Source organism: Anomaloglossus baeobatrachus, chromosome 7 (assembly GCF_048569485.1).
Source record: "Anomaloglossus baeobatrachus isolate aAnoBae1 chromosome 7, aAnoBae1.hap1, whole genome shotgun sequence".
Classification (NCBI taxonomy): Eukaryota; Metazoa; Chordata; class Amphibia; order Anura; family Aromobatidae; genus Anomaloglossus; species Anomaloglossus baeobatrachus.
In genome coordinates, this window is record NC_134359.1 from 4,980,629 (window position 1) to 5,004,872 (window position 24,244).

The window sequence follows — 24,244 nt, forward strand, 5'->3', positions numbered from 1 at the left end:
GATAGGCGGTGTTCTCAGTGATGTCACTGCTGATCTCTGATGATGGATAGGAGGTGTTCTCAGTGATTTCACTGCTGATCTCTGGTGATGGATAGGCGGTGTTCTCAGTGATGTCACTGCTGATCTCTGGTGATGGATAGGCGGTGTTCTCAGTGATGTCACTGCTGATCTCTGGTGATGGATAGGCGGTGTTCTCAGTGATGTCACCGCTGATCTCTGGTGATGGATAGGCGGTGTTCTTAGTGATGTCACCGCTGATCTCTGGTGATGGATAGGAGGTGTTCTCAGTGATGTCACCGCTGATCTCTGGTGATGGATAGGAGGTGTTCTCAGTGATGTCACCGCTGATCTCTGGTGATGGATAGGTGGTGTTCTCAGTGATGTCACCGCTGATCTCTGGTGATGGATAGGTGTTCTCAGTGATGTCACCGCTGATCTCTAGTGATGGATAGGTGGTGTTCTCAGTGATGTCACCGCTGATCTCTGGTGATGGATAGGAGGTGTTCTCAGTGATGTCACTGCTGATCTCTGGTGATGGATAGGTGGTGTTCTCAGTGATGTCACTGCTGATCTCTGGTGATGGATAGGAGGCGTTCTCAGTGATGTCACCGCTGATCTCTGGTGATGGATAGGAGGTGTTCTCAGTGATGTCACTGCTGATCTCTGGTGATGGATAGGCGGTGTTCTCAGTGATGTCACCGCTGATCTCTGGTGATGGATAGGAGATGTTCTCAGTGATGTCACTGCTGATCTCTGGTGATGGATAGGCGGTGTTCTCAGTGATGTCACTGCTGATCTCTGGTGATGGATAGGCGGTGTTCTCAGTGATGTCACTGCTGATCTCTGGTGATGGATAGGCGGTGTTCTCAGTGATGTCACTGCTGATCTCTGGTGATGGATAGGAGGTGTTCTCAGTGATGTCACCGCTGATCTCTGGTGATGGATAGGAGGTGTTCTCAGTGATGTCACTGCTGATCTCTGGTGATGGATAGGTGGTGTTCTCAGTGATGTCACTGCTGATCTCTGGTGATGGATAGGAGGTGTTCTCAGTGATGTCACCGCTGATCTCTGGTGATGGATAGGTGGTGTTCTTAGTGATGTCACTGCTGATCTCTGGTGATGGATAGGAGGTGTTCTCAGTGATGTCACCGCTGATCTCTGGTGATGGATAGGAGGTGTTCTCAGTGATGTCACCGCTGATCTCTGGTGATGGATAGGTGGTGTTCTCAGTGATGTCACCGCTGATCTCTGGTGATGGATAGGTGTTCTCAGTGATGTCACCTCTGATCTCTGGTGATGGATAGGAGGTGTTCTCAGTGATGTCACTGCTGATCTCTGGTGATGGATAGGCGGTGTTCTCAGTGATGTCACTGCTGATCTCTGGTGATGGATAGGTGGTGTTCTCAGTGATGTCTCTGCTGATCTCTGGTGATGGATAGGCGGTGGTCTCAGTGATGTCACTGCTGATCTCTGGTGATGGATAGGAGGTGTTCTCAGTGATGTCACCGCTGATCTCTGGTAATGTATGGCGGTGTTCTCAGTGATGTCACTGTTGATCTCTGGTGATGGATAGGCGGTGATCTCAGTGATGTCACTGCTGATCTCCGGGGATGGATAGGAGGTGTTCTCAGTGATGTCACCGCTGATCTCTGGTGATGGATAGGAGGTGTTCTCTGTGATGTCACTGCTGATCTCTGGTGATGGATAGGTGGTGTTCTCAGTGATGTCACTGCTGATCTCTGGTGATGGATAGGAGGTGTTCTCAGTGATGTCACCGCTGATCTCTGGTGATGGATAGGAGGTGTTCTCTGTGATGTCACTGCTGATCTCTGGTGATGGATAGGTGGTGTTCTCAGTGATGTCACTGCTGATCTCTGGTGATGGATAGGAGGTGTTCTCTGTGATGTCACTGCTGATCTCTGGTGATGGATAGGTGGTGTTCTCAGTGATGTCACCGCTGTTCTCTGGTGACGGATAGGAGGTGTTCTCAGTGATCTCACCGCTGATCTCTGGTGATGGATAGGCGGTGTTCTCAGTGATGTCACTGCTGATCTCTGGTGATGGATAGGTGGTGTTCTCAGTGATGTCACTGCTGATCTCTGGTGATGGATAGGAGGTGTTCTCAGTGATGTCACTGCTGATCTCTGGTGATGGATAGGTGGTGTTCTCAGTGATGTCTCTGCTGATCTCTGGTGATGGATAGGCGGTGTTCTCAGTGATGAAACCGCTGATCTCTGGTGATGGATGGTGGTGTTCTCAGTGATGTCACCGCTGATCTCTGGTGATTTATAGGAGGTGTTCTCAGTGATGTCACTGCTGATCTCTGTTGATGGATAGGAGGTGTTCTCAGTGATGTCACCGCTGATCTCTGGTGATGGATAGGAGGTGTTCTCAGTGATGTCACCGCTGATCTCTGGTGATGGATAGGAGATGTTCTCAGTGATGTCACCGCTGATCTCTGGTGATGGATAGGAGGTGTTCTCAGTGATGTCACTGCTGATCTCTGGTGATGGATAGGAGGTGTTCTCAGTGATGTCACCGCTGATCTCTGGTGATGGATAGGCGGTGTTCTCGGTGATGTCACCGCTGATCTCTGGTGATGGATAGGTGGTGTTCTCAGTGATGTCACTGCTGATCTCTGGTGATGGATAGGCGGTGTTCTCAGTGATGTCACTGCTGATCTCTGATGATGGATAGGAGGTGTTCTCAGTGATGTCACTGCTGATCTCTGGTGATGGATAGGCGGTGTTCTCAGTGATGTCACCGCTGATCTCTGGTGATGGATAGGAGATGTTCTCAGTGATGTCACTGCTGATCTCTGGTGATGGATAGGCGGTGTTCTCAGTGATGTCACTGCTGATCTCTGGTGATGGATAGGCGGTGTTCTCAGTGATGTCACTGCTGATCTCTGGTGATGGATAGGCGGTGTTCTCAGTGATGTCACTGCTGATCTCTGGTGATGGATAGGAGGTGTTCTCAGTGATGTCACCGCTGATCTCTGGTGATGGATAGGAGGTGTTCTCAGTGATGTCACTGCTGATCTCTGGTGATGGATAGGTGGTGTTCTCAGTGATGTCACTGCTGATCTCTGGTGATGGATAGGAGGTGTTCTCAGTGATGTCACCGCTGATCTCTGGTGATGGATAGGTGGTGTTCTTAGTGATGTCACTGCTGATCTCTGGTGATGGATAGGAGGTGTTCTCAGTGATGTCACCGCTGATCTCTGGTGATGGATAGGAGGTGTTCTCAGTGATGTCACCGCTGATCTCTGGTGATGGATAGGTGGTGTTCTCAGTGATGTCACCGCTGATCTCTGGTGATGGATAGGTGTTCTCAGTGATGTCACCTCTGATCTCTGGTGATGGATAGGAGGTGTTCTCAGTGATGTCACTGCTGATCTCTGGTGATGGATAGGAGGTGTTCTCAGTGATGTCACTGCTGATCTCTGGTGATGGATAGGAGGTGTTCTCAGTGATGTCACCGCTGATCTCTGGTGATGGATAGGAGGTGTTCTCAGTGATGTCACTGCTGATCTCTGGTGATGGATAGGAGGTGTTCTCAGTGATGTCACCGCTGATCTCTGGTGATGTATAGGAGGTGTTCTCAGTGATGTCACTGCTGATCTCTCGTGATGGATAGGCGGTGTTCTCAGTGATGTCACTGCTGATCTCTGGTGATGGATAGGCGGCGTGGTCAGTGATGTCACTGCTGATCTCTGGTGATGGATAGGAGGTGTTCTCAGTGATGTCACTGCTGATCTCTGGTGATGGATAGGCGGTGTTCTCAGTGATGTCACCGCTGATCTCTGGTGATGGATAGGAGGTGTTCTCAGTGATGTCACCGCTGATCTCTGGTGATGGATAGGAGGTGTTCTCAGTGATGTCACTGCTGATCTCTGGTGATGGATAGGAGGTGTTCTCAGTGATGTCACCGCTGATCTCTGGTGATGGATAGGAGGTGTTCTCAGTGATGTCACCGCTGATCTTTGGTGATGGATAGGAGGTGTTCTCAGTGATGTCACCGCTGATCTCTGGTGATGGATAGGAGGTGTTCTCAGTGATGTCACTGCTGATCTCTGGTGATGGATAGGAGGTGTTCTCAGTGATGTCACTGCTGATCTCTGGTGATGGATAGGAGGTGTTCTCAGTGATGTCACTGCTGATCTCTGGTGATGGATAGGCGGTGTTCTCAGTGATGTCACCGCTGATCTCTGGTGATGGATAGGCGGTGTTCTCAGTGATGTCACTGCTGACTCTGGGGATGGATAGGAGGTGTTCTCAGTGATGTCACTGCTGATCTCTGGTGATGGATAGGAGGTGTTCTCAGTGATGTCACTGCTGATCTCTGGTGACGGATAGGAGGTGTGTTCTCAGTGATGTCACTGCTGATCTCTGGTGATGGATAGGCGGTGTTCTCAGTGATGTCACTGCTGATCTCTGGTGATGGATAGCAGGTGATGTCACTGCTGATCTCTGGTGATGGATAGGAGGTGTTCTCAGTGATGTCACCGCTGATCTCTGGTGATGGATAGGAGGTGTTCTCAGTGATGTCACCGCTGATCTCTGGTGATGGATAGGAGGTGTTCTCAGTGATGTCACTGCTGATCTCTGGTGATGGATAGGCGGTGTTCTCAGTGATGTCACTGCTGATCTCTGGTGATGGATAGGCGGTGTTCTCAGTGATGTCACTGCTGATCTCTGGTGATGGATAGGAGGTGTTCTCAGTGATGTCACCGCTGATCTCTGGTGATGGATAGGAGGTGTTCTCAGTGATGTCACCGCTGATCTCCGCATGGTTCTCAGTCCTTTGTGCTTCTCTCTTCCTAGCTGTTGATCTGTTCCGACTGCCCTGATGCCCGGAGCCAAGTTGCCTCGATGGGGCGCAGTATGGGCTTCGTCCCATTGGACATGGGGGCGCTGTGTGCAGCTCGTGAAGTGGAGAACGTCCCGCTGCTCCTCCTGCCCCTGTGGAGGATACCCTGCACACTGGCGCTCTGCCTCTTCATCTTCTTCCTCCTGTATAACTTTGTACGCTCTGTGCTGCACCCGTACCTGCTGGAGGGCAAGAACCAATTCTACAAGCTGCCAGTGGAGCTGCTGAACGTCACGCTGCCATGTGTGGCCTACGTCCTGCTGTCACTGGTGTACGCGCCCGGCATCCTCGCTGCACTCTACCAGCTACACAATGGCACCAAGTACAAGCGCTTCCCTGACTGGCTGGACAAGTGGATGATCCACAGAAAGCAGATGGGACTAGTCAGCTTCTTCCTGGCAGCGCTGCACGCGGTGTACAGCCTGTGCCTGCCCATGAGGAGATCAGCCCGCTACCAGATGCTGAATGAAGCCATCAAACAGGTGCGCGGGGGAAGGGTCACCATACAGAATCTAGAACCATGCACTGTGCAGGGGAGGCGCCCAGGCTGTGCAGGGGAGGCGCCCAGGCTGTGCAGGGGAGGCGCCCAGGCTGTGCAGGGGAGGCGCCCAGGCTGTGCAGGGGAGGCGCCCAGGCTGTGCAGGGGAGGCGCCCAGGCTGTGCAGGGGAGGGATCTACATACAGAATCTAGAATTATGCATTGGCTGGGGAGGGTCCCTAATTGTGCAGGGAAGGATCCCCTGAGCTGTGCAGGGGAGGGGTCTACATACACACTGCAGGCACCATACAGTGCTGGGGCGGGGCCCACATACACACTGCAGGCACCATACAGTGCTGGGGCGGGGCCCACATACACACTGCAGGCACCATACAGTGCTGGGGCGGGGCCCACATACACACTGTAGGCACCATACAGTGCTGGGGCGGGGCCCACATACACACTGCAGGCACCATACAGTGCTGGGGCGGGGCCCACATACACACTGCAGGCACCATACAGTGCTGGGGCGGGGCCCACATACACACTGCAGGCACCATACAGTGCTGGGGCGGGGCCCACATCCACACTGCAGGCACCATACAGTGCTGGGGCGGGGCCCACATCCACACTGCAGGCACCATACAGTGCTGGGGCGGGGCCCACATCCACACTGCAGGCACCATACAGTGCTGGGGCGGGGCCCACATCCACACTGCAGGCACCATACAGTGCTGGGGCGGGGCCCACATCCACACTGCAGGCACCATACAGTGCTGGGGCGGGGCCCACATCCACACTGTAGGCACCATACAGTGCTGGGGCGGGGTCTAGAGACAGAACCCAGAAGTCTTTGCTCAATGACCTGCTTGTGTTGTAGGCTAAGCACAATGTGACCTCCGCCTGGGTGGAGGAAGACGTCTGGAGGATGGAGATCTATGTGTCTGTAGGGATTATGGCGCTTGGAATCCTCTCCTTGCTGGCGGTGTCTTCTCTACCGTCTATCAGCAGCTCCCTGACCTGGAGGGAATTCACCTTCATTCAGGTAAGTGGCCCCTGGGGGCCGGATCATAAAGTGCTCCAGACTAAAGGTGGAGAGAAAACTGCCCACCCCCCAAATTACTGGAGCTACACCGCCACATCTGCCTGTCAACAAGACTACGGCTTATAATACAGTACATGAAGTGAGTGCAGCTCTGGAGTGTAATACAGGAGGTAACTCAGGATCAGTAATGTAATGTATGTACACAGTGACTGCACCAGCAGAATAGTGAGTGCAGCTCTGCAGTATAATACAGGAGGTAACTCAGGATCAGTAATGTAATGTATCTACACAGTGACTGCACCAGCAGAATAGTGAGTGCAGCTCTGCAGTATAATACAGGAGGTAACTCAGGATCAGTAATGTAATGTATGTACACAGTGACTGCACCAGCAAAATAGTGAGTGCAGCTCTGCAGTATAATACAGGAGGTAACTCAGGATCAGTAATGTAATGTATGTACACAGTGACTGCACCAGCAGAATAGTGAGTGCAGCTCTGCAGTATAATACAGGAGGTAACTCAGGATCAGTAATCTAATGTATGTACACCGTGACTGCACCAGCAGAATAGTGAGTGCAGCTCTGGGGTATATAGCACTAGGCCTGGCTTGCAGAGTAGCTGTATATGATTGGATTTTTCGGGGCAGGTGTAGGGCATTTGGTTTTCTCCCAGAAGTCTGGATAATTTGGGATTTTCTTGCTGTTGGGAGGCTGCTCGTTCTCTCTCTGTTATCAGCCACTCTGGTTCTAGCTGTGCTGTGTTTCCTTGCAGTCTCGGCTGGGCTTTGGCGCTCTGGTGCTGTGCACGCTGCACACTCTCACCTTCGGATGGAAGCGGGCGTTTGAGTGGAGCCGCTACGTGTTCTACCTGCCTCCGACCTTCACCCTGACGCTGACGCTGCCGCTCCTCATCATCTCGTGCAGAGTCGTCTTCCTCCTGCCGTGCATCAACCAGAAGCTGAAGAAGATCCGCAGAGGGTGGGAGAAGGACGGGCGCGTGCCCCCCACTGCGCCGGCTCCAGCCTCTGCGGAAGGTTCTAGTATTGTGTAACGTCCACACATCGGGGCTGCTGCCTTCTGCGCTGCGACATGATTTGTACCAGCTCTAGGACACATCGAGGCGGCAGAGAAGGCAACTGAGCCCCGGACTCTGCAGCCGCCACATGACCCCAATAAATCATTAGAAACCACTACTGCGCCCAACATTGTATCCGGAGCCGCCTCCGTGTGAAGAGACGTAGAGGCAGCGTCCCTCAGGCACCATGGCGTGTGGAGAAAGCGGCACAGGCCATCTTCCCCCGCATCCTGGTGTGTGGAGGAAGCGGCACAGGCTACCTCCCCCCGCATCCTGGTGTGTGGAGGAAGCGGCACAGGCCACCTCCCCCCGCATCCTGGCGTGTGGAGGAAGCGGCACAGGCCATCTTCCCCCGCATCCTGGCGTGTGGAGGAAGCGGCACAGGCCATCTTCCCCCGCATCCTGGTGTGTGGAGGAAGCGGCACAGGCCACCTCCCCCCCCGCATCCTGGTGTGTGGAGGAAGCGGCACAGGCCACCTCCCCCCCGCATCCTGGTGTGTGGAGGAAGCGGCACAGGCCACCTCCCCCCCGCATCCTGGTGTGTGGAGGAAGCGGCACAGGCCACCTCCCCCCCGCATCCTGGTGTGTGGAGGAAGCGGCACAGGCCACCTCCCCCCGCATCCTGGTGTGTGGAGGAAGCGGCACAGGCCACCTCCCCCCCGCATCCTGGTGTGGAGGAAGCGGCACAGGCCACCTCCCCCTGCATCCTGGTGTGTGGAGGAAGCGGCACAGGCCACCTCCTCCTGCATCCTGGTGTGTGGAGGAAGCGGCACAGGCCACCTCCCCCCCGCATCCTGGTGTGTGGAGGAAGCGGCACAGGCCACCTCCCCCCGCATCCTGGTGTGTGGAGGAAGCGGCACAGACCACCTCCCCCCCGCATCCTGGTGTGTGGAGGAAGCGGCACAGGCCACCTCCTCCTGCATCCTGGTGTGTGGAGGAAGCGGCAAAATATAATAATGTTTTACCTCAGGAAGATTCAGAAATCAATATTCTGTGGAATAACCATGATGTGTAATCCCAGCTTTCCTGCGTCTTGGCCGCTTTCCCCAGTCTGTCACATGGCTTTTGGGTGACCTTATGCCACTCCTAGTGCAGAAATGTAAGCAGTTCTTCTTTGTTTGATGGCTTGTGGCTATCCATCTTCCTCTTGATTACATTCCAGAGGTTTTCAATGGGGTTCAGGTCTGGAGATTGGGCTGGCCATGACAGGGTTTTGATGTGGTGGTCCTTCATCCACACATTGATTGACCTCGCTGTGTGACATGGTGCATTGTCCTGCTGGAAAAACCAGTCCTCAGAGTTGGGGAACATTGCCTGAGCAGAAGGAAGCCGCTGTTTTTCCAGGATAACCTTGTATGCGGCTTGATTCATGCGTCCTTCACAAAGTTTAATCTGCCCAATTCCAGTCTCGCTGAAGCCTCCCCAGATCATCACTGATCCTCCACCAAATTTCACACTGGGTGCAGACACTGTGGCTTGTCGCCTCTCCAGGTCTCCGTCCAACCATTAGACGACCAGGTGTTGGGCAAAGCTGAAAATTATGCTCATCAGAGAAGATGACCTTACTCCAGTCCTCGATGGTCTAATCCTTATGGTCTTTGGTAAACTTCATCCTGGCTCTCCTTTGCGTCTCATTGATGAAAGGCTTTTTTCTAGCTTTAGATGACTTGAGCCCTGCCTCTAGGAGCCTGTTATGACCTGTTCTTGCCGTGCGCTTCACCCCGGCTGCCATTTGCCATTCCTTTTGTAGGTCACTTTATATCATCCTGCGGTTGCTGAATGACTTTCGAATAAGATGATGGTCATCCCGGTCAGTGGAGAGACGCTTTCACCCTCTGCCGGTGTATGTGTATATATATATATATGTGTGTGTATATACAGTGTGACCACCCATATCCTGTCCACCGCCAGTAACTTGAGAACGGCAGCAGCTATAGGCATAGAAGTGGTGTCTAGGTATAGTAAAGTAGCCATGTGCTACACAATAAAACCACCTATAGCGCCACCTGGTGGAAAACAAGGAAATAGCATTTTTATTTCGAAAACGGAACGGGATAGAGGAAAAAAAGTGAATTACAAAGTTTTGGGCCTCATCAATTCAATACGAATCCACACCTTGCACAGAAATGCTGTGATTAGAAGGTGTAACCCTCACAAGGCTGCGGACGTGAAGCGATAACTCATGGAGACCTCCTACAAGTCATTGGGTATGGAGGCTGCGTGGCCTCCGCTCACCTGACCTGACCCCATTGGACTTCTTTCTGTGAGGTCACATCAAACAGCAGCGACCCCTCCCCCAACATTGCAGGACCTACCACCACGTATCACAGATGTGCAGATGTGTCACCTGCCATATTACACAGCGTGCAGCAAGATACAGTATGCTGTGCAGAGGCCAGATGTGCATTGCAGCCAGATACAGTATGCTGTGCAGAGGCCAGATGTGCATTGCAGGAAGATACAGTATGCTGTGCAGAGGCCAGATGTGCAGTGCAGCCAGATACAGTATGCTGTGCAGAGGCCAGATGTGCATTGCAGCCAGATACAGTATGCTGTGCAGAGCCCAGATGTGCATTGCACCAAGATACAGTATGCTGTGCAGAGGCCAGATGTGCATTGCAGCCAGATACAGTATGCTGTGCAGAGGCCAGATGTGCATTGCAGCCAGATACAGTATGCTGTGCAGAGGCCAGATGTGCATTGCAGCCAGATACAGTATGCTGTGCAGAGGCCAGATGTGCATTGCAGCAAGATACAGTATGCTGTGCAGAGGCCAGATGTGCATTGCAGCAAGATACAGTATGCTGTGCAGAGGCCAGATGTGCATTGCAGCCAGATACAGTATGCTGTGCAGAGGCCAGATGTGCATTGCAGCCAGATACAGTATGCTGTGCAGAGGCCAGATGTGCATTGCAGCCAGATACAGTATGCTGTGCAGAGGCCAGATGTGCATTGCAGCCAGATACAGTATGCTGTGCAGAGGCCAGATGTGCATTGCAGCCAGATACAGTATGCTGTGCAGAGGCCAGATGTGCATTGCAGCCAGATACAGTAAGCTGTGCAGAGGCCAGATGTGCATTGCAGCCAGATACAGTATGCTGTGCAGAGGCCAGATGTGCATTGCAGCCAGATACAGTATGCTGTCCAGAGTCCAGATGTGCATTGCAGCCAGATACAGTATGCTGTGCAGAGGCCAGATGTGCATTGCAGCCAGATACAGTATGCTGTGCAGAGCCCAGATGTGCATTGCTGCAAGATACAGTATGCTGTCCAGAGTCCAGATGTGCATTGCAGCCAGATACCGTATGCTGTGCAGAGGCCAGATGTGCATTGCAGCCAGATACAGTATGCTGTGCAGAGGCCAGATGTGCATTGCAGCCAGATACAGTATGCTGTGCAGAGCCCAGATGTGCATTGCTGCAAGATACAGTATGCTGTCCAGAGTCCAGATGTGCATTGCAGCCAGATACCGTATGCTGTGCAGAGGCCAGATGTGCATTGCAACAAGATACAGTATGCTGTGCAGAGGCCAGATGTGCATTGCAACAAGATACAGTATGCTGTGCAGAGGCCAGATGTGCATTGTAGCCAGATACAGTATGCTGTGCAGAGGCCAGATGTGCATTGCAGCCAGATACAGTATGCTGTGCAGAGTGCAGATGTGCATTGCAGCCAGATACAGTATGCTGTGCAGAGGCCAGATGTGCATTGCAGCAAGATACAGTATGCTGTGCAGAGGCCAGATGTGCATTGCAGGAAGATACAGTATGCTGTGCAGAGGCCAGATGTGCATTGCAGGAAGATACAGTATGCTGTGCAGAGGCCAGATGTGCATTGCAGCCAGATACAGTATGCTGTGCAGAGGCCAGATGTGCATTGCAGCCAGATACAGTATGCTGTGCAGAGGCCAGATGTGCATTGCAGCCAGATACAGTATGCTGTGCAGAGGCCAGATGTGCATTGCAGCCAGATACAGTATGCTGTGCAGAGGCCAGATGTGCATTGCACCAAGATACAGTGTGCTGTGCAGAGGCCAGATGTGCATTGCACCAAGATACAGTATGCTGTGCAGAGGCCAGATGTGCATTGCAGCCAGATACAGTATGCTGTGCAGAGGCCAGATGTGCATTGCAGCCAGATACAGTATGCTGTGCAGAGGCCAGATGTGCATTGCAGCAAGATACAGTATGCTGTGCAGAGGCCAGATGTGCATTGCAGCCAGATACAGTATGCTGTGCAGAGGCCAGATGTGCATTGCAGCCAGATACAGTATGCTGTGCAGAGGCCAGATGTGCATTGCAGCAAGATACAGTAAGCTGTGCAGAGGCCAGATGTGCATTGCAGCCAGATACAGTATGCTGTGCAGAGGCCAGATGTGCATTGCAGCCAGATACAGTATGCTGTCCAGAGTCCAGATGTGCATTGCAGTCAGATACAGTATGCTGTGCAGAGGCCAGATGTGCATTGCAGCCAGATACAGTATGCTGTGCAGAGCCCAGATGTGCATTGCAGCAAGATACAGTATGCTGTCCAGAGTCCAGATGTGCATTGCAGCCAGATACCGTATGCTGTGCAGAGTCCAGATGTGCATTGCAACAAGATACAGTATGCTGTGCAGAGGCCAGATGTGCATTGCAACAAGATACAGTATGCTGTGCAGAGGCCAGATGTGCATTGTAGCAAGATACAGTATGCTGTGCAGAGGCCAGATGTGCATTGCAGCCAGATACAGTATGCTGTGCAGAGTGCAGATGTGCATTGCAGCCAGATACAGTATGCTGTGCAGAGGCCAGATGTGCATTGCAGCAAGATACAGTATGCTGTGCAGAGGCCAGATGTGCATTGCAGGAAGATACAGTATGCTGTGCAGAGGCCAGATGTGCATTGCAGCCAGATACAGTATGCTGTGCAGAGGCCAGATGTGCATTGCAGCCAGATACAGTATGCTGTGCAGAGGCCAGATGTGCATTGCAGCCAGATACAGTATGCTGTGCAGAGGCCAGATGTGCATTGCAGCCAGATACAGTATGCTGTGCAGAGCCCAGATGTGCATTGTAGCTGACGGGGGACACTAATGAGCGCCATATGCGTGACCAGCATTCAATGTTTTGAGGGGTCATGGGTTTCATATCACAGCATTTCTGTGCAAGGTGTGGATTCGTATTGAATTGATGATGCCCAAAACTTTGTAATTCACTTTTTTTTCCTCTATCTTGTTTCGTTTTCGAGATAAAAATGCTAACTCCGTTGTTTTCCACCAGGTGGCGCTACAGGTGGTTTCATTGCGTAGCACATGGCTACTTTACTATACCTAGACACCACTTCTCTGCCTATAGCTGCCGCCGTTCTCAAGTTAATGGCGGTGGACAGGATGTTATTATTATTATAGCGCCATCAATTCCATGGCGCTTTACATGTGAGGGGTGTACATAATAGGGACAAGTACAATAATCAAACAATACAAGGCACAGACCGGTACAGGAGGAGAGGACCCTGCCGCGAGGGTGGACACACTGGATGTATAATATATATCTATCAGACAGTGTGCTCTCGCGGTCCTCTCCGGTGCAGGAGAAGAGGACCCTGCCGCGAGGGTGGACACACTGGATGTATAATGTGTGTATATATATATATATATATATATATATATATCTCTCTATCAGACAGTGTGCTCTCGCGGTCCTCTCCGGTGCAGGAGGAGAGGACCCTGCCGCGAGGGTGGACACACTGGATGTATAATATATATCTCTCTATCAGACAGTGTGCTCTCGCGGTCCTCTCCGGTGCAGGAGGAGAGGACCCTGCCGCGAGGGTGGACACACTGGATGTATAATATATATATATCTATCAGACAGTGTGCTCTCGCGGTCCTCTCCGGTACAGGAGGAGAGGACCCTGCCCGCGAGGGTGGACACACTGGATGTATAATATATATATATCTATCAGACAGTGTGCTCTCGCGGTCCTCTCCGGTGCAGGAGGAGAGGACCCTGCCGCGAGGGTGGACACACTGGATGTATAATATATATATATCTATCAGACAGTGTGCTCTCGCGGTCCTCTCCGGTACAGGAGGAGAGGACCCTGCCCGCGAGGGTGGACACACTGGATGTATAATATATATATATCTATCAGACAGTGTGCTCTCGCGGTCCTCTCCGGTGCAGGAGAAGAGGACCCTGCCGCGAGGGTGGACACACTGGATGTATAATATATATACATATATATATCTATCAGACAGTGTGCTCTCGCGACCTCTCCGGTGCAGGAGGAGAGGACCCTGCCCGCGAGGGTGGACACACTGGATGTATAATATATATATATCTATCAGACAGTGTGCTCTCGCGGTCCTCACCGGTGTAGGAGGAGAGGACCCTGCCCGCGAGGGTGGACACACTGGATGTATAATATATATATATCTATCAGACAGTGTGCTCTCGCGGTGCTCTCCGGTGCAGGAGGAGAGGACCCTGCCGCGAGGGTGGACACACTGGATGTATAATATATATATATCTATCAGACAGTGTGCTCTCGCGGTGCTCTCCGGTGTAGGAGGAGAGGACCCTGCCCGCGAGGGTGGACACACTGGATGTATAATATATATATATCTATCAGACAGTGTGCTCTCGCGGTGCTCTCCGGTGCAGGAGAAGAGGACCCTGCCCGCGAGGGTGGACACACTGGATGTATAATATATATATATCTATCAGACAGTGTGCTCTCGCGGTCCTCTCCGGTGCAGGAGGAGAGGACCCTGCCGCGAGGGTGGACACACTGGATGTATAATATATATATATCTATCAGACAGTGTGCTCTCGCGGTCCTCTCCGGTGCAGGAGGAGAGGACCCTGCCCGCGAGGGTGGACACACTGGATGTATAATATATATATATCTATCAGACAGTGTGCTCTCGCGGTCCTCTCCGGTGCAGGAGAAGAGGACCCTGCCGCGAGGGTGGACACACTGGATGTATAATATATATATATATATATATCAGACAGTGTGCTCTCGCGGTCCTCTCCGGTGCAGGAGGAGAGGACCCTGCCCGCGAGGGTGGACACACTGGATGTATAATATATATATATATCTATCAGACAGTGTGCTCTCGCGGTCCTCACCGGTGTAGGAGGAGAGGACCCTGCCCGCGAGGGTGGACACACTGGATGTATAATATATATATATCTATCAGACAGTGTGCTCTCGCGGTGCTCTCCGGTGCAGGAGGAGAGGACCCTGCCGCGAGGGTGGATACACTGGATGTATAATATATATATATCTATCAGACAGTGTGCTCTCGCGGTGCTCTCCGGTGTAGGAGGAGAGGACCCTGCCCGCGAGGGTGGACACACTGGATGTATAATATATATATATCTATCAGACAGTGTGCTCTCGCGGTGCTCTCCGGTGCAGGAGAAGAGGACCCTGCCCGCGAGGGTGGACACACTGGATGTATAATATATATATATCTATCAGACAGTGTGCTCTCGCGGTGCTCTCCGGTGTAGGAGGAGAGGACCCTGCCCGCGAGGGTGGACACACTGGATGTATAATATATATATCTCTATCAGACAGTGTGCTCTCGCGGTGCTCTCCGGTGCAGGTGAATGATACGATGTCACATGGATGAGAATCTGATGATCATTAGGAAGCAATGGTCCGTTTCATCCAGAAAGCTGCATGCACTGGTCGCGGGCTGGTAACATGCCCTGTGTCGGTGCTCACCGGTGCACACTCTCCTCGCTGACGGCCCGTGGAGAGGACTCTGGCCTCTCACCTGCTGCTTTTCTACGGCCGGTGTCACACTTGCCATTGCCTCGCGTATATCTTGCGCGAGTTTCGCGGTGCATGGTCACAGACTCACACGCTGCTCATAGGAGCAGGTTGGCTGCATAGAGATGCATGCAACTGACCCGCTCCTGTGAGTCCGTGACGATGCACTGCGAAACTCGTGCGATATACACGCGAGGCAATCGCAAGTGGGACACCGGCCGGAACCCCCCCTGCTCTTCTCTATTAATCCTGAGCTGTCAATCATAGAAGGAGGGCAGTGTAATGTTTGGCCGCACCATGGTGCTTCAAGCGCCTGTGCTTGGTTTGAACAGTCATTCTGTTCTGCCAGAGCCCCTTTACGGCTGCTGTTGTTTATAGTGTGCCTCGTCAACCACAGGCCGAGCATACCTGATACACAGAAGCAAACCTTCTGCTGTAAACACGTCCCAGTCACTGACTGCAAGCAGAGATCATGAAAGTTGTAGTCCGTCCTCCTGCTGCCCCTCTATGCCCGGATGTGTAGGCACAGACCCCCCAGTGTCTCCTCCTAGCAGGGTCAGGTAGCATTACACAGCGCCTCTATGGCTAGATGTTGTACGATGGCGGCCAGACATGTCATGGAGGGGAGATATGGATCACAGAAGTAGTTCTTCATTGTGATGTAAGCCTGAAAGCTAGCTCCAGTACATATAATACTGAGAGGGTTTATAGGGCTGACGAGGGCCTGGAAGCAGTCACCCGAGGGGGCGATCCAGCACTGTTGTATGGATTATTTGCTCTATCTTCTCACTTTGTGCAAAAAAAGCCTGTTTTTTGGTTTTGTTATCCTGAATGTTTTATGAGATCTAAATAAGCCAGCCTGGACGTTATGCTGAAACCGCGCCCTGTGCGTAACTCGAGCCGCAATCGCGTGAGCCATGTATATTCAGGTGGAGTGCAGCGCCCGGCCGTCATCTCTGGTACACGTCATCTGGACACCACATTCTGCTACATCTGTCTTCCTTCTTGTATCTCTTCCCTAATAAAACGCGACCTCAGAACAACGGTGTGATGACTGCCCCCGCAGTGTGATGACTGCCCCCGCAGTGTGATGACTGCCCCCGCAGTGTGATGACTGTCCCCGCAGTGTGATGACTGCCCCGCAGTGTGATGACTGCCCCCGCAATACATGAGCGCCAACAAGTTCAGTCAGTGCAGCCCTGTGCCCGGCCGGAACGCAGACCACTGCCCAGAAACAGCAGAAGCCAGAGAACAGCCTGACAACCACGGTCATTCTGGGGCACAGGGTTGTCACATATCACAGTAGAGGCCATTTCTATTACCAGTGTGAAGACTATACAGAGCTGCACTCCTCCCACTAGTACCGACACTCCCATCATCCACTAGCACATGGTGACACCGATCCTGGTAGTGCGCCTGTCCCCAGCACTGCCGCCCCTTCTCCCAGGGACACGATACTGACAGACGTCTGGACAATATGGTGCAAAGATCATTTATTATGTCTGACTCTATGGAGATAAGTGGCATCACCAGGCCGACAGCGGGCGTCACCAGGCCGACAGCGGGCGTCACCAGGCCGACAGCGGGCGTCACCAGGCCGACAGCGGACGTCACCAGGCCGAGACTGGATTCTGCTGGTAGCGTCTGTAGTCCACGTCACAGAAGAGGGCGACCTCTGTCTCATGGGCTGTGGAGAAAGCAGAGGAGAAATGCATGACATCTAGTGGTGCTGCCCCCTGAGGTCCCGGAGCAGAATACGCGCCCGTCTATCATAGCAGAGCCCCGCATCCTCACTGCCAGGATCCTGAGTACAAGCACAGGAGACCTCCGGCTGTCCCGCTTTTGGCGTGAGACCCCCTACCCCAACATACACACCTCTTCCCTCTACCTTCAAGCCTGGCAGTGTCCCCTCCACCTTATCCCACTGTGGAGACTTGGAGGGGGCGGCAGTGGGTGCTCTCCTGTGGAGACACGGGGGTCAGCGGGTGCTCTCCTGTGGAGACACGGGGGTCAGCGGGTGCTCTCCTGTGGAGACACGGGGGTCAGCGGGTGCTCTCCTGTGGAGACACAGGGGTCAGCGGGTGCTCTCCTGTGGAGACACGGGGGTCAGCGGGTGCTCTCCTGTGGAGACACGGGGGTCAGCGGGTGCTCTCCTGTGGAGACACGGGGGTCAGCGGGTGCTCTCCTGTGGAGACACGGGGGTCAGCGCGTGCTCTCCTGTGGAGACACGGGGGTCAGCGCGTGCTCTCCTGTGGAGACACGGGGGTCAGCGCGTGCTCTCCTGTGGAGACACGGGGGTCAGCGCGTGCTCTCCTGTGGAGACACGGGGGTCAGCGGATGCTCTCCTGTGGAGACACGGGGCTCAGCGGGTGCTCTCCTGTGGAGACACGGGGGTCAGCGGGTGCTCTCCTGTGGAGACACGGGGGTCAGCGGGTGCTCTCCTGTGGAGACACGGGGCTCAGTGGGTGCTCTCCTGTGGAGACACGGGGGTCAGTGGGTGCTCTCCTGTGGAGACACGGGGGTCAGCGGGTGATCTCCTGTGGAGACACGGGGGTCAGCGGGTGCTCTCTCTCCTGTGGAGACACGGGGGTCAGCGGGTGCTCTCTCTCCTGTGGAGACACGGGGGTCAGCGGGTGCTCTCTCTCCTGTGGAGACACGGGGGTCAGCGGGTGCTCTCCTGTGGAGACGCGGGGGTCAGCGGGTGCTCTCTCTCCTGTGGAGACACGGGGGTCAGCGGGTGCTCTCTCTCCTGTGGAGACACGGGGGTCAGCGGGTGCTCTCTCTCCTGTGGAGACACGGGGGTCAGCGGGTGCTCTCTCTCCTGTGGAGACACGGGGGTCAGCGGGTGCTCTCCTGTGGAGACACGGGGGTCAGCCGGTGCTCTCTCTCCTGTGGAGACGCGGGGGTCAGCGGGTGCTCTCTCTCCTGTGGAGACGCGGGGGTCAGCGGGTGTTTTACCGCTGGAGGTCTAGAAAAAAAGAATCCATCACATTTTGCCTTAGAAACTGTTACTTTTGAGCTTTTTGAAAGATACTTTGTTGCAGAATGTGTACTGTGTTGTACGGGTGCTTGCGGTTTGGGGCAATGTGTACTGTGTTGTACGGGTGCTTGCGGTTTGGGGCAATGTGTACTGTGTTGTACGGGTGCTTGCGGTTTGGGGCAATGTGTACTGTGTTGTACGGGTGCTTGCGGTTTGGGGCAATGTGTACTGTGTTGTACGGGTGCTTGCGGTTTGGGGCAATGTGTACTGTGTTGTACGGGTGCTTGCGGTTTGGGGCAATGTGTACTGTGTTGTACGGGTGCTTGCGGTTTGGGGCAATGTGTACTGTGTTGTACGGGTGCTTGCGGTTTGGGGCAATGTGTACTGTGTTGTACGGGTGCTTGCGGTTTGGGGCAATGTGTACTGTGTTGTACGGGTGCTTGCGGTTTCGGGCAATGTGTACTGTGTTGTACGGGTGCTTGCGGTTTGGGGCAATGTGTACTGTGTTGTACGGGTGCTTGCGGTTTGGGGCAATGTGTACTGTGTTGTACGGGTGCTTGCGGTTTGGGGCAATGTGTACTGTGTTGTACGGGTGCTTGCGGTTTGGGGCAATGTGTACTGTGTTGTACGGGTGCTTGCGGTTTCGGGCAATGTGTACTGTGTTGTACGGGTGCTTGCGGTTTCGGGCAATGTGTACTGTGTTGTACGGGTGCTTGCGGTTTCGGGCAATGTGTTGATTTCCAAGACATCTATGTATACAAATAAAAATTCTTTCTTTTGTGCAAAGACCAGATTTTTAATAGTTTTTCGATATAATTTTCATGATACCTTTGGGAAGAAAGAAATCTCTTCTTTGCAATTACCTGTTTGTATCACATTCTAGAATCTCGTGTAGAGGCTTCCGTTTTGCCCGCTTGCATGTCTGTGTCTTTCTGACTGCAATGCTAGTTTGTCTGTGTGTGTTCACATTCTCTATATACACTGCCTTGTGAAAGTATTCAGCCCCTTGAATTTTTCACCCTTTTCCCACATTTCAGGCGTCAAACATAAAGATAAAATGTGAATGTTCTGGTGAAGAATCTACAACAAGTGACAATTGTGAAGAAGGAAATTTATTGCTTATTTTACACTTTTATAAACAATAAATAACTGAAAATTGTGGCGTGCAATATTATTCACCCCCTGTAAGTGAATCCTTTGTAGCGCCCCCTTTTGCTGCCATTACAGCTGCAGTCTCTTGGGGGATGTGTCTATCAGTTTTGCACATGGAGAGGTGAAATTCTCGCCCATTCTTCCTTTGTAAACAGCTGGAGCTGAGTGAGGTTGGATGGAGGCGTTTGTGAACAGCAGTTTTCAGCTCTTTCCACAGATTCTCGATTGGGTTCAGGTTTGGGCTGTGACTTGGCCATTCTAACACCTGCATACGGTTATTTGTGAACCATTCCATTGTAGATTTTGCTTTGTTTGGGATCATTGTCTTGTTGGAAGACAAATCTCCGTCTCAGTCTCAGGTCTTTTACAGACTCCAACAGGTTTTCTTCAAGAATGGTCCTGTATTTCCATCTTCCCATCAATTTTACCCATCTTCCCTGTCCCTGCTGAAGAAAAGCAGGCCCAAACCATGATGCTGCCACCACCATGTTTGACAGTGGGGATGGTGAGTTCAGGGGGATGAGCTGTGTTGCTTTTATTGTTTGGTATTGTGCCCAAATAGTGTGATTTTGGTTTCCTCTGAGCAGAGCCCCTTCTTCCACAGGTTTGCTGTCTCCAGGCGGCTTGTGGGAAACTGTAAACCACACTTTTTATGGATATCTTTGAGAAATGGCTTTCTTCTTGCCACTCTTCCATAAAGGCCAGATTTGTGCAGTGTAGACTGATTGTTGTCCTATGGACAGACTCTCCCACCTCAGCTGCAGATCTCTGCAGATCATCCAGAGGGATCATGGGCCTCTTGGCTGCATCTCTGATCAGTCTTCTCCTTGTATGAGATGACAGTTTGGATGGACGGCCGGGTCTTGGTAGATTTGCAGGGGTATGATTCTCCTTCCATTACAATATGATCGCTTGCACAGGGCTTCTTGGGATGTGTAAAGTTGTGGAAATCTTTTTGTAACCAAATCCGGCTTTAAACTTCTCCACAACAGTATCCTGGACCTGCCTGTTGTGTTCCTTGGTCTTCATGATGCTCTCTGCGCTTTACACAGAACATGAGACTATCACAGAGCAGGGGCATTATACGGAGACTTGTTACACACAGGGGCTTATATTTATCATCATCAGTCATTTAGGACAACATTGCATCATTCAGAGACCCTCAATCACCTTCTGGAGGGAGTTTCTGCACTGAAAGTAAAGGGGATGAATAATATTGCACGCCCCAATTTTCAGTTATTTGTTTATTAAAAAAAAATTAAAATAAGCAATAAATTTCCTTCCTCTTCACAATTGTGTCACTTGTTGATTCTTCACCAGAACATTACATTTTTATCTTTATGTTTACAAGGTGCAATCCAAGGTAATATTGTGGTACCGTGTTAGCCAGAAAAAGTTCAATATCGTTATGTTTGAAGCCTGAAATGTGGGAAAAGTTTGAAAAATTCAAGGGGGCGAATACTTTCGCAAGGTACTGTATGTTGTATTCATGGTTTCCTTCACAAGGCTATGAGTACGGTGGTTTCCCACTGAAACGTGTCAGGCGTTGGGACATTGTTTCCCTACATGATTTAATTGTGTATTAGCACATTAAAGAACTGAAATTGGAGTACGGGGGAGACCTTTTTCTTGTTTTTTTGCATATTCGGTGTTGCCGGCCATCCGGTCTCACCTGGGGATCCAGATTTAATTGGAGCCAAGCCCTTTTCTTGTTCTTTTCCCAATAGACTTTATTGGATCTCAACAGTCAAAGGCAAATAACACAAAACCCTGCAAACCACTCGATGTAACAGTCTCACCCGTCCGCTGGATCACCGGGGAGTAGGATATTCGGGCCTTCGGAGCCTCCAGGGCCACATACCCCAAACCAGCCGCACCACCGAGAACAGGATAGTGACAAGCGTAGGAAGCTTCACGAGCACAGCAAGGTCCGTAGCCAGGTGACAGAATCGCCCCAACCGGGGTTTCTTCCAGCCGAATCCTAGGATCCTCGGTGGTGCTCCTGCACAATGTAATCGGGGTTTCTGATCCCCTACCCGGAGCTGAAGTGTCTAGGCTAAGTAATGGACTTCCAACTGGGATCAAAACCCCTAGATTGCAGCCATGTAGCAAAAGAAGAACCTGGTCACTACAAGAGTCCCTTTTTATATCTCCCGGGCAGTCATTCCAGGGAATGCAGTCTCACCGGATTGGTGGAGTAAGGCTGTGCTCTGATTGGGTGGCATTCCGATCCGCATAGGTAATTCTCATCTGAGTTAGGTAGACAGAGAGGCTGAGGAATGCTTTAGGCTATGTTCACACACGGCATCTTTTCTGTCAGTGCCTCCTATGTGCATGTTAACATGCACCAAAAACGCACCGGAGCAAAAACGCATCAAAAATGCAATGCGTTTTTACCATGTTATGCTTAATGCTTTTTTTTTGTAAGTCAAATCTATTGCCTGGAAAGGTTCAAAACGCAGTAAAAACGCAAAAATAATTGACATGCTGCATCTTCAAAAAGGCAGCCAAGCCCAGTGCAGACAGGAAAATCAAAATCTCAGGCTTTGCTGGGAGAAGGAAATGCAGGCATTTTGGTGCAGCTGTCACCTCAAAAACGCACCAAAAGATGCAGTGTGTGAACATAGCCTAACTTAGCAACACCAACCTCAGACAATGGACGGCTCCGATTGACCAGGGGAAAACCATGACTCAACAAACACTAGTTACCACACAAAAGGGACCCATGTCTAGTTAAATGAAGAACATTAACCCCTGACAGACCACCTCGTCCTGCTACTGTGAAGACTCAGCCGCAATCTGGCCACTTTCGCGGGGGTGAACTGTTCTTCATTATACCAGACGTATTGTTCCTTGGTTTAATAAAACAATAGACATTAGCCAGTGTTTCATGTCAGGCTGGTCGGAGCCCCATTTTGTCTGCTAATTTGTGGAATACCAGCTGATTGCAGAATGCCTCAGCCCCTTAGACTACATCATTCAGAGGACAATCATGCTGTCGGACTGAACTAGCGACTAATGAGGTAGCAGCCATCTCCCGCCAAATCCTGTAAGACACAATACCTTGACATGATCTGAGGGCTGTAAAAAGGGCCTTGTTCCTGTCTCCATGTGTCATTCTACAAAACTTTAGCCCAGGGCCCATGGATCCAGCTGGAGGATCACAGAACTGCTCAACATTGCGCCCATACATTCACTTGGAGAACCAAGGTTGGGGCAATCCGGTTACTTGGCCACATACCTTGCTCTGCTCGGTGGGCATCCTAAACTTGCCACTATCTCAGTGGGTGCCCACCAAAATCAGGGTGCTGCTGGCTGGGATAGTAGCTCTGGCTGCCCTATAGTCACGAACATTTTAATCCCTGGCATCCAGCAGAAGGGTGAGACTCAGGCTCTTGGGCCATCTTATGTCCCTGCTGGGAATGTGCTATAAGCTAGTGACTGCTGGTGACTACAGAAGTCTTCTCGGGGTGTAGTCCCTTCACCCTGTGCTGCCTATAATGCTCCGCCCATGGAGAAGAAGTGGGATGAGCCCTGGTGCGTGTGGGCTTTCTAAAGACAGACAGACCAGCGGACGAGAGCACACACTGACCTTTGGGTCTCCACAACTTCCAGGTCCAGCAATCCCTCACCTCGATCCCGCTGTTTGCAGGCCCGGGAGTGTCCTCCCCCAACCTCATCACACTACTTCCAAGCCCACCAATATCCCTCCCCCACGTCACTCCGCTGCGTGCAGGTCTGGCAGCGTCCTCTCCCACCTCATCCAACTACTTTCAGGCCTGGCAGTCTCCCTCCCTCCCTCACTCACCTCATCCAATTACTTCCAGGCCCGGCAGCGTCCCCCCCCACCTTGTCCAGCTACTTCCAGGCCCGGCAGCGCCCCTCCCCCCCCTCGTCACGCTACTTCCAGGACCAGCAACGTCCCCCCCACCTCGTCCCGCTACTTCCAGGCTCAGTAGCGTCCCCCCACCTCATCCCGCTACTACCAGGCTCAGTAGCACCCCCCCCCCACCTCGTCCCGCTACTTCCAAGCCCAGCAGCGTCCCCTCCACCTCGTCCCATTACTTCCAGGCCCAGCAGCATCCCCTCCACCTCGTCCCATTACTTCCAGGCCCAGCAGCATCCCCTCCACCTCATCCTGCTACTTCCAGGCCCAGCAGTGTCCCCTCCACCTCGTCCCATTACTTCCAGGCCCAGCAGTGTCCCCTCCGCCTCATCCCGCTACTTCCAGGCCAGGCAACATCCCCTCCACCTCGTCCTGCTACTTCCAGGCCCAGCAGTGTCCCCTCCGCCTCGTCCCGCTACTTCCAGGCCAGGCAACATCCCCTCCACCTCATCCTGCTACTTCCAGGCCCAGCAGCGTCCCCTCCACCTCGTCCTGCTACTTCCAGGCCCAGCAGTGTCCCCTCCGCCTCGTCCCGCTACTTCCAGGCCCAGCAGTGTCCCCTCCGCCTCGTCCCGCTACTTCCAGGCCCAGCAGTGTCCCCTCCGCCTCGTCCCGCTACTTCCATGCCCAGCAGTGTCCCCTCCACCTCGTCCCATTACTTCCAGGCCCAGCAGTGTCCCCTCCACCTTGTCCCGCTACTTCCAGGCCCAGCAGCATCCTCTCCACCTCGTCCTCCTACTTCCAGGCCCAGCAGCATCCCCTCCACCTCATCCTGCTACTTCCAGGCCCAGCAGCATCCCCTCCACCTCATCCTGCTACTTCCAGGCCAGGCAACATCCCCTCCACCTCGTCCCATTACTTCCAGGCCCAGCAGCATCCCCTCCACCTCATCCTGCTACTTCCAGGCCCAGCAGCATCCCCTCCACCTCGTCCTGCTACTTCCAGGCCCAGCAGCATCCCCTCCACCTCGTCCTGCTACTTCCAGGC

General features: G+C 52.6%; 2 protein-coding genes across 5 annotated transcripts in view; one reads left to right on the plus strand and one right to left on the minus strand.

Annotated features, from left to right (window-relative positions):
- STEAP3 (STEAP3 metalloreductase) overlaps window positions 1-9,384 on the plus strand; it is a 95,955-nt gene extending 86,571 nt beyond the window's left edge. For all 4 annotated transcript variants that reach the window (XM_075316974.1, XM_075316972.1, XM_075316976.1 and 1 more), the window contains exons 3-5: window positions 4,827-5,354; window positions 6,231-6,395; window positions 7,167-9,384. In XM_075316974.1, the coding sequence (XP_075173089.1) occupies window positions 4,827-5,354; window positions 6,231-6,395; window positions 7,167-7,445 (972 nt within the window). In that variant the 3' untranslated portion in view covers window positions 7,446-9,384. The remainder of the gene's footprint in view (window positions 1-4,826; window positions 5,355-6,230; window positions 6,396-7,166) is intronic.
- Window positions 9,385-16,715: 7,331 nt separating this feature from the next.
- C7H2orf76 (chromosome 7 C2orf76 homolog) overlaps window positions 16,716-24,244 on the minus strand; it is a 51,999-nt gene continuing 44,470 nt past the window's right edge. The window contains exon 6 of the mRNA XM_075318734.1: window positions 16,716-16,926. Within this exon, the coding sequence (XP_075174849.1) occupies window positions 16,850-16,926 (77 nt within the window). The 3' untranslated portion in view covers window positions 16,716-16,849. The remainder of the gene's footprint in view (window positions 16,927-24,244) is intronic.